We start from the raw sequence: 10,828 nt of genomic DNA, 5'->3' as shown, positions 1-10,828 counted from the left end.
AATCTGCTGAAGAAGTCACAGAACGACTCCACCTCTGGAATGAGCTTCATTTTCTTGTATTTTGGTAAGAAATTTTGCTCTCGATTGGGAATTCAGTCACTCTATCCACTCAAGGGCAAAATGATAAGGTTCTATCAGACCAAGCGTCTAAATGAACCTGAGACTCTATCAAGGTCAGAAATGCTGCATGTCAAGCCAAAAGATCTCTCTTGGGCTTGCTTGTTTTGACTTGTACCCACAAGTCAAATTTGTCTTGTCTAAGTGTCCAATCACGCTATAAAACGAAGTGCAGCTCTCTACAATACAGCATCTTCTCAAGGGACAGGAGTCCTAGCTATACCTCTTGGGGGATTCTCTAATTTTTCGGCCCCTTTGATTTCCACAGGACTTTAACTTGCCTCCATTGAGATAGAGGAACAGAGTATGATTTTGGAAATGCTGAACCCAGTGCATTATAACATTACCAACGTAGTGCCCGAAGCTGTTCCTGTTGCCACCATGCCCATCCTGCTGCTCACTGGCTTTCTTTTTTTGGTCTGGAATCATGAGGACACATCTTCAATCCCAGGTAAGTCATCATTTAGTTTTGTATCTAAGATTATTTACTTGGGTTTTTTGGTCCATGAGGGTAAAGAAAATTTTGTAAAAGACACAGAGCAAACCTGGGGAGATGGCTGAATCCCACCGCAACATTAGCAAATGAAGACTCAGGTGAAAAATTGTATATCAATTATCTGTACATTTTAAATGAAAGTATTTTAAAATATATTAGATAACACCTTCTACTCTGTGGTTATCTCTGGTAAGGCAGACTTGGCACAAACCCTTTAACGTAAGTTTGAGACTGGAAGGAGCAAGGTAAAAAAATTCAGGGGTTTTTTGTTGTTTATTTGTTGGATTCAAATTCATACCAATTTTGCTCTGAAGGTGGAAACGTCTCTGGAATACCTTCTGTACTCCTTTCCTTCGCCTTCCCACTCTGCCTCATCCAGGCCTTCTCCCTGCTTTCCCTTAACCCTCCTTCTTCATTTTCTTTTGTTCTTAAGGGGAGGGGGTGATAATGGTGCCACCATAAGGACTGGATAAGACCTGGGCAGTTGGAAGAATGGGGACCACTACAATTTCCTTTGAACATCACACCCTGATAGATTCTTCAACAAGATCTGTGGGTCAATCAAAAGTAGAGTATAATATAAATAACCAGATAAATTCACTAGGAACCCCCAGCACTCCACCACCATCAGATTAATTTAGAATGAATCAGAAATACAGACTAGTTCCTTAGTTTTCAGTGAAAATTCGTTGTGGCAGGCATCTGCCCCAATCCCATAAGCTATACAGTAAGGTTATATTTCAGGAGCATAGTCATTACACACTTCCAAGCGTGGGTGTGCCTCAACACAGAGTAATTTAGAGCCAGAGTATGGGGCCGGTGCAAAGTGCCCTGTGTCTGGATTCTTTAAGAATTTCCAGAGAACTGCCTGTCTCTCTATCTAATTCAGCCTGGTACTTTAGGTTACTTTGATGCCCAATTTAACAAAACATTTAATTTTGTTCTCTACTCCCTGATGGAGTCTGAGGGAATATTCTTCCATGGTCTTTAACTTGAAATCCTTTCTCACTGAACTTTTTCTTTCCCAGTGGGCTCCCAGGTCAGATTCCAGGAATAGTGGAGGTGAAGTAGGTGCATTTTAAACTAGTCCCCCCCTCCCACACACACACAGATGTTTATGCTGCAGGTGGTGGTAGAACTCCCTCAGCCCCACGAGTGAGGAGGTCAGTCCAGGGGGCAAGCATGAGAACTGGCATCCCTGGAGCTATGGGTCAGGAGCCTCGGTGGCCGCCCATTCTGCTCCCTGCTGTGGGCCGGGGACACCGTGCTGCCATACACTGACAGGTCACATAGTGCTGTGGCTCTCAGCCACACATGAAGAGGGGCCCCCATGCTGATATTTGGGGGAAAAAATCTCCCCAAGTGATTTTTCCTGAGCAGCCAGGGTTGAGAGGCACTGATATAAGCCAAACACCTTCATTTGACAGAAGGAGATACTGAGCCCCAAGAGGCGATCTGCCTTGCCCAGCAAACTGTTTTGACAAAAACGAGAAACCATGAAGTTCAACCTCCCCATCTTACAGGTGAGAGAGAAATGGCCTGTCAGATGCCCAGCTGCATGGAAAGTGAAAGTGCATGTATGGTGGGGCAACCAGAAGCCCTGCTTCCCACGTGGCTGCTCATTTTGCTAGTCAGGGATCTTCTAGGTCCAGGCTTTCCCTTTGAAAATGTGATGTCTGCTCAGAATCCTCTGTGGCACAGACTCTGAGATCCCATGTTTCTTGTTAGGGTAGGAAAAGTGAGGAAATTGGCTTTGCTGGGGTAGTTTCAACCAATACTTCTAAACTCCTTTGGCCAGTTCCCTCTCGTCACTGGTCTCTGGGTTCTCAATTTTACAGGTTTGGGGAAGCTCAGAGTCAGCGAAAGCCAAAGGAGCTTAAGAAGGTGCAATGATGCAAAGCCCTTAAGTTTAAGTTATAGTTTACAACAAAGCAACTTCATACCCATTTTCTCTTGTGATCCTCATAGCACTCTGGTGGGGTGGGTGTATTTCTGCCTATTTTGCAGATAAAGAACGTGAAACTAAAAGAGGGTAGATATTGCATGTCTACTAAGCGATGAAACTTGGACTCAAATCTAAGCTTCTTCAACCCACATGTACTGACTGTCCCTGCTATATCAGGCTCTGGGAGGTGAGGGAGACATGGGGGTATAGAGATGATGCACAGACAGGTGACTCCATGCCAGGGAGAGCTATGAGAGTCTGGGTGAGGAATTAGGAGCTCTAGAAGCTTCGGTTCTGGTGAAATGCTAAGAGTGCGCTGATCTCTGTGCAGGATTCACAGTTCCTGGCACCTGGCAGCTCTTCCCCCAAAACACACAGCCATTTCCCAACCTTGCACATGGGTTTTCTCCCCCAGAGCCTCTCTCTGCTCTGGGCCCCAGGTCCCCACAGGGCACCCAAGGGAAAGGACACAGCAATATATTCTCTTTTCTCCTCTAAGAAAATATTTTATGGAATAGAGCACAAATAAACATGTCATCATGCTCCAGGACAAAAAATAGAATGTCAGCAGAGTCTCCAAAAACGTCTCTTGTGTCTTTTCAATCATATCTTCTCTCCCCGCAGCGGTAAACGTGCTTCTGTTAGGTAACAATTATTCCCTGCTTTTTTACAGTTTTACCACCTAATTTCACATCCCCAAACAATATGTAGTTTAGTGCTGCCTGATTTTAAATGTTTTAGCAATGGGATCCTATATTACTTGCTCTTCTATCTTGCTTCTTTTGCTCAATTTTATACTTGTAAGATTCATCCTCGTGGTGGCCAGCAGCTGTATTTCATATGGGCTGTAGTTATACAAACATCTTATATTTAATTGCTGTTTCTACTGTTGAAAGGCATTTGGGGTGTCTTCAGTTTGGGGATTATTGTGAACCGTGCTGCTATGAACATCCGTGTGTGCAGGTTTCTCTAGGGTGTATACCCAGTGTGAAATACCTTTCACATAACAGCTTCTTCATTAGATAGCAGGAAAGAGGCCCAGTTGTTGGCTTCACAAAGGCTGTCTCCATACTAAATTGCAGTCAAGCATTTACTGCTCCTCTTAGGGTGAAAACGGCTCCTGCATCTGTTGCATGCCTAGATAAGCATCTCCAAAACCGAGAAGCAGAGAGCAGCTTAATATGTGGCTGCAACCAGATTCCCTAAAGTCCTACTGAAGTTTCTCCCCTCCTAGAGCATTCTTCTCTCTGACTGGAAGGTGTAAGATATGTGTGTAAATGAAAGGATCATATTGTGTTATAATTGCTTGATTTTGCACTTTTTCTTTACATACTCTCTCCTCCTGCCCGGAATTCTGCTGGGGACCTACTTACACTTATCATCCCATCTCTAATCCCTAATTTGGAGCTAGTGTTTATACCTAGTTGGGTTTCAGTAAGTTTTTGTTGGATGAATTAAGCTAACATATGAATGATCACTAAGGACCCAACACTCTAATTCTCTTCTGGTTAGAACACTCGTGTTTCCAACCTAAGTAAAGTTCATTGCAGTCTCCCTTTTGAGTAGACACAACTCTGCACTGTCATCTTTTATATTTGAATAGTAAACTTTTTGATAAAAAATGAAAAGTGCAGCCTTTGTTTCTCATGAGCCTAGGACATTGAGGAAGCAAATGTTGAATAAATCTACTTCCAAATAGCCAGATGTTTGACCTCTTTTGGAATAAATGTATTTGATACAATGATATTTTTCTACTTTTATAAAAATATAAGTGCAACCTAAAATACTCTAAAAAAGAATGACATATAAAAGTTTACTTTCTATATTATATATACATCTAATTAATTTTTAAAATTCATTCAGAAAACATTTATGGATCATGTACAATGTTTCAAGTTGTAACTATCCAATAAAGTATTTTGTTATTATGCATATATCAATTGATAGCAGGTTAGTATATCTCATGACATTTTTAAGGAAATACATATTCAATTAAACTTGCTTATTTAAAACTTTTTAAGAACTTAATGAAATTATTTTATATAAAGTCAGTTATCTACTTAGAATATAGTGTTATTAGTATAAAAGATTAAGAACCCTTTGAAAATGTTTTTCTTCTATAGATGTGAACAAAGTTCTTCATGTTAAAAAAAAAAAAACAGCTAACAGTCTTGCCCACATTAATGCAACTCTTGCATAATTAAGAACTTTGTTTGCCAAATTTGGAACTAACCATTTAATTTAGATTACTCAAGAAAAAGCTTAGATTGTTATTACACAACTACTGCCCCAAAAATGAGAGTACTGCCTTATACAGTTGTGCATGTTTTGCTTTATAACTATTTCATTAACAGAATGGAATTAAAGGAAAAGATTTAGAAAACTAATACTTTATACATAAATTCCTAAAATCTTTTCAAAAAGCCTTTGTCTAACTTTTCACCATCACTGGTAAATTCAAGCTACCAAGATTGATATCTGATATAAGCAACAGAAAATTCCATAGTTGTTCACTGAGTTCCTGTTTTCAAAATTCTGCCTTTGTCTGCCCTGGAGGGGTAGCTCAGTTGGTTGGAGCATCTTCCCAGTCAAGGCATATATAAGAATCAACCAATTTATACATGAATGCATAAATATATGGAACAATAAATCAGTATTTCTCTCTCTCCTTTCATCTTTCTCTAGAATCAATAAATTAATTAATTTTTTAAAATTCTGTCTTTGTCTGCATAAGCAAAGGATGAAAGTGGCTGAGTAAAACCACATCGAAGGACTAAAACTCTGGTCTAAAAACTGAGCAGAATCACTGCCTACTTCAAGTTTTAGCTTTATTTTGCCTAATGAGATTTAGCTTAAGATTCTTTTCTTAAACTGAGTCCTTTTTGAAGGATGAATATTATTTGTTTGGACATTACCTTTGCAGACCATGTTTTTCTTAGTTTAAAAGATTACACCATAAAATTTTTTATAAAAGTTTATATCAAAACTACAACCTAATTCTGATCCACCCATTAGGTCAACTGGGGGATTTAAACCAAAAGTTTTCAGACAAAACTAGGCAGTCAAACAGATCTGTCAGTTTGTCACTTTCCCTGGTGACTATGCTTATAACTGACAGACTGATTAACTTGTATTTGAAACTCACTGACACCATTTAACATGGCAAGAAAACAGTAGACACATGCCCTAGTTCATTCTGAATGAAATGATTGAGACCAAATGGAACTAGTATGGTGTGGACAATGAATCAATGAATTCCTTTTTTACTCATGGAGGGGTAAAGAAATTCTAGTTAAGCTTACTGGGTTTTGTGTGTTTTTTATTTTTATTTTTAGTGATTCACAGATATACATCAGGAGATGTGAAAAAACACTTAGGTATAAAAAGAACAAGAACAGCAGTAGAAAAGCAGCCTCTCTTTTTGGTGTAACTGGAATGCTGACTGTGACTTGATGGTTTTCCTAGGTCCTGGCTATTGTATGGGAATTGGGCCTCTCATCTCCCACTTCAGGTTCCTGTGGATGGGGATTGGCAGTGCCTGCAACTACTACAACAAGATGTACGGAGAGTTCATGAGAGTCTGGGTATGTGGAGAGGAAACACTCATTATCAGCAAGTAAGTCTATTAATAATCAGAGACCCATTTTTAAAGTCAAAGCTGGGCTTTTTCCTATTCAAAAAACAAACTTACTTATTTTGATATCTTGCCATCTTTGTTCCTGAGGCTATGTTTTTATTAGTTCAGTGAAAGTGAGATATTCCTAGGTAAAAGAATCTAACATTGCAAACAAGTGGAACAAACAATGAATGGGCTTTGCCTGAAGCCAGCACTCCATAGATAAAGAACTCTGGAAAGCTGGGAAAGTATTTACAATCTCTCTAATCAGTGAATGTGGAGAATATAGATGGTCTGGTTTCAACTAAACATACTTTAGAGAGAGGCATTATCTTTTCTGCTTTCCTAAGCATGCCTGAGACAAAAATCTGACATTACCAGTTTGCTAGTGTGTTTCTAATACCAAGCTACTGGGCACCGCTAGAAGGGTAGACAGTAGATAAAGAAGCCATCCATCTGACGCTATGCTATTTATGACTGCATGCCAGTGTCCCAGCTGAGTGACCTTATTAAATAAAGCAGGAACACTATTGCCTATTAGAAGAAATGATGCCCCCCCATTGTTATATTTTCTAGATAACTTTAGCGGATTGAATTCACTCCAGGATTAATCAAATATGCATTGATTGTATAGAATTAGCTTTGTGAAATACCCGTTTTCTTATTTAGTAACTAGAGGCCCAGTGCACAAATTCATGCATAGGTGGGGTCCCTTGGGGTGGGCTGTGAGGCTGGGGGCATGAGTTGGGGCCCAGCTGGTGCCCCTAGCCTTGCAGCCCTGCAGCCCTGCCTGGAACCTCGCCTTGACCTGGTGCCGCCCATTCACCTGCTCCACCATCCCGCAGCGGTCCCAGTCTTTTACTGATTTATTGTCGGGGCCCATTGGGGCTGGCAGTACCTCCACTGAAGCGCCGCATCACCAACATCCGCCATGTTCCATGCTACCCCTGGTGGTCAGCTCATGTCATAGCGAGCGTTCGAACTCCCAGTTGAATTCCGGGTCAAGGGGAGAATTTGCATATTAAGCTTTTATTATATAGAATCATAGAAAATGGAGAATGTCAGAAAGAGCATATTTGACTAGACTTCCAGCTATCTTTACTAGATTTTTAGCAGCTTTGCCAACACTGTCTCATTAATGAATTTTTATATTTATAATCCTTAATGGGGCTTTACCCACAAACTAAGGCTGGCCAGGGTATTTTACTGATTTATTAGAATGATTTGTTTAGATACATAGACTATCACCCATAAGTAAAGTGAAGCATTTCTGGAAACTACATTGATTTTTTTTTTCAGGCCAATATTACATATATCATTTCATAAAACACCATATTATCCTCAAAGCCCAATTCTCTGAACCAAATACCTGAAAGAAGGAAGTGAGGGAGAAAAATGTCTTATCCTTCCAAATATTTTTAACTATTTTAATGTTATTTTTGACCAATCTAACACCTCACTTTTTGCCTCGGTTTTTTCTGTTCCTTCAGTTTGGCGATGTTGCACTCTTAAGGCAGACCATGCTTACACAACTGATGTAAACAGATGGAAATGTCACTTCATTCGGTTCACTGTGAAACCACTCTAACGTAGTGGTTCTCACAGAGTGGTCCCTCAGCCAGCAGCATCAACATACCTGGGAACTTATTAGAAATGCACATTCTTGGGCCCCAACCTGACCCACTAAATAGGAATGCCTGGGGTGGGCCCACTGATGTGTTTTCAGAAGCTCTCCAGGTGGCTGGAGGCACACTCAAGTTTGAGAAGCACCCTCTCAGGGCTAGACCGTGCTTACTCTTGGATTTCACTCTCTTGAGCTATTGAACTGCTCAGCCAAATGTGAGTGAATTTGATATGTTCTCATTTTAAAAATCAATATTTTACTCACTTTTGCAACTGACTGCAGTCTCCAAATGTTCTGGAACTGATGACATTTAGACGTGGGGATTGGACATCCCCAGCACAGCAAGCTGTCATCCCCCCTCAAGTCAGCATCTGCGTTCCTTGTCACGTATCCCCTCCCCCCCCCCCGCCCCCCCGCCCCGCAGACAGGTGCAGTGACCCACAGGATATTCATCCAAAAGGTTATCTGCCCACAGCTCAGGATCTGGAGCAGTGGTTCTCACCCATGCTGCACGTTAAAGTCACTCAGAGAGCTTTAGAAACCCCAATGCTCAGGCACCAGCAGTGTTTAGAGTTCTCCAGGTGATTCCAATGTGCTGAGGAGCTTGAGAGGGGAGAGGAGGTAAGAAGTTTCCAGAGCAGGGGGCCTTTCCCTGGGGCTTGAGGAACAACTAAGTGGAGTTGGAATGGTTTTGTCTTATTGTGTTACCCTTAGGTCTAGCTCAGGTGGTTGTCGTATTACACTAGAATTGGAGTGAAGAATGACGCATGGAGAAAGGAGCAGGGAACCAGAATAGAAATCACTCTTAGATCCTGGATGCTTCCATCACCAGATAAATTCCCTGGAAGCCAAAGCCACTTCCTGAAGTGGGATCCTCATTACAGTGAGGGGTGGGTGGCATCCAGCCACTCTGCTGTCTTAATTAGAAAAGTCACCTTAGCCACCTAACCAAGTCAGGTGCTGGAGATGTGGACACAACCCATCCTGCCCTTTCCCCCAGCTCTTCCAGTTCTTTCTTTGTCCTGTCCTCACAGGCTTTTCACTGGTTGGAGTCTTTGTGTTCTTTTTAATTGCCTCTGAGCCACTCAATTTTGTTAAGGGCCTACCCCGCCCCCGACAGGAATAGGACATGTTTGTCCCTATCTCCTTTCCCTGCCTGTTCTTCAGGTCCCTTCCAGGACTACCTGTACCTCTTGAAAAGACCCCATTGGACCTCAGAAAGCTTTTTATTTTTATATGAGTAGTTTGCCAGATCTTTTTTCTTTTGAAAAGTTTGAGATCTATAGTCATTATAACTGTGTAGAGATTATGGCTCAACTTTTCTAAACAGTTTAGTTCTGAAGTGGTGAGGGTGCAGAACTTCAGGGCAGGAACAGGGGCGGGGGTGGGGCTGGGGGCTGGGCAGGCATGAGTGTTGCTGGGATGTGGCCTGAGCAACTCCAGGCTTTGGGGGAAGGCCCATCTAATCATCTGTACATAAAGTATGCACAATTCTCTAATTGGGTATGTGCTAAATCAATGAGGATCTACAGAAGTTGTGCATGACACTATATGTCATACATAAATTATTTTTGTCATGAATACCAAAAAAAATTGTGGATAGCATCCATAAAGCAGAATTAGCAATGGACATGCTAATTAGGGTCATATTTACATATATATTAGCAATTAACATAGCAATTAGGGTTATAGTACATGTTTTAGGAAATTTATTCATTTACTGTTTTTTTTAAATCCTCACCCGAGGATATGTTTTCTTTTTATTTATTTTAGAGAGAGAGGAAGGGAGAGGGAGAGAGAAACATCTATCTGTTGCCTCCTGTACTCGCCCCAAACAACTGGGGATTGAACTTGCAACCTGGGTATGTGCCCTGACCAGGAATCAAACCTGTGACCTTTTGCTGTACAGGGCAACACTCCAACCAACTAAGCCACACCAGCCAGGACATATTCATTTATTCTTTAAACATATAATTATTGAGAATTTACCATTCTCAATACTAAACACTGGATGATCCTAAGTTATCATAGTCATTATTGATTCTCCATTTATTTATTAAATAAATATTTACTGAGAAGTTACTATGTTCTCTGGATATCATAAACAAATCAGCCAAAATCCCTACTGTCATAGAGAAATACATTGTTCTATTGTTAATATACTAACAATGAAGAAGTAAAATGTATAGTATATCAGTAGGGTAACCAACCATCTCAGTTTGCCTGGAACTATGGGGTTTCCTAGGATGTGGGATTTTTAATGCTGAAACTGGGACAATCTCAGTCTTTTTACTGATTTATTAGAATGATTTATTAGAGCAACTAGGATGGTTGCTCACAAAGTTAACAGGTAGATATATATGCTACACAGAAAATTAAAATAAAGTAGGGGAATGGGGAGGGTCTGTTGTAGGGTTGGGAGCACAATTGTAAATAAGTGGTCAAGGTAGACCTCATTGAGAAATAGCATTTAAATAAAGACCTAAAGAAAGTGAGGGATAAAGCCATGCAGAAACCTAGAGGTAAAACATTCCAGACAGAAGGATCAGCAAATGCAAAGGCACTGAGGTAAGAGCCTGTCTGAAACATTTAAGGAATAAGAAGGATAACAATATGGCTAGTGGAAGAGTAGTGGAGATGGGGTTACAGAGGGAATAAGATGGCAAAATCTTGTTGGGCCTTGCAGGCCATTATAACAACTCTGGCTGGTACCCTGAGTGAGATGTAGAACCATTAAGGAGTTAAAGCAGAAGAGTGACATATCTAACTTATTCATGTTTCAGCAGAATCATTCTGGCTTCTCTGTTAGGAAAAGATGGTGAGGGGACAAGGGATGGGTACAAAGAGAGAAATTAGTTGAAAAATGGTGGTAGCTGGTCCAGGTGAGAGCAGTGAGGTAATAAGATGATGAGATAAAATTCTGGATATATTTTGAAGGCAAAACCAATAGGTGCTAACAGACCGGATATTGGGTGTGAGAGTCAAGGTGATGCCACAGTTTGTGCCTGAACACCTGCAAGAATGAAGATA

At 40.8% G+C, this 10,828-nt stretch overlaps 1 protein-coding gene across 1 annotated transcript in view; it reads left to right on the top strand.

The window, feature by feature from the left end:
• Positions 1–402: 402 nt before the first annotated feature.
• The window catches only part of CYP19A1 (cytochrome P450 family 19 subfamily A member 1), a gene marked incomplete at its 3' end in the record, with an annotated part of 28,787 nt that continues 18,361 nt past the window's right edge, over positions 403–10,828 (top strand). The window contains exons 1-2 of the mRNA XM_079769782.1: positions 403–568; positions 6,024–6,174. Of these exons, the coding sequence (XP_079625908.1) occupies positions 424–568; positions 6,024–6,174 (296 nt within the window). The 5' untranslated portion in view covers positions 403–423. The remainder of the gene's footprint in view (positions 569–6,023; positions 6,175–10,828) is intronic.

Source organism: Cnephaeus nilssonii, assembly GCF_951640355.1.
Source record: "Cnephaeus nilssonii genome assembly, chromosome: 4".
Lineage (NCBI taxonomy): Eukaryota > Metazoa > Chordata > Mammalia > Chiroptera > Vespertilionidae > Cnephaeus > Cnephaeus nilssonii.
Note: the sequence above shows the minus strand (reverse complement) of the source record. Positions and strands in the feature narration are given on the sequence as shown.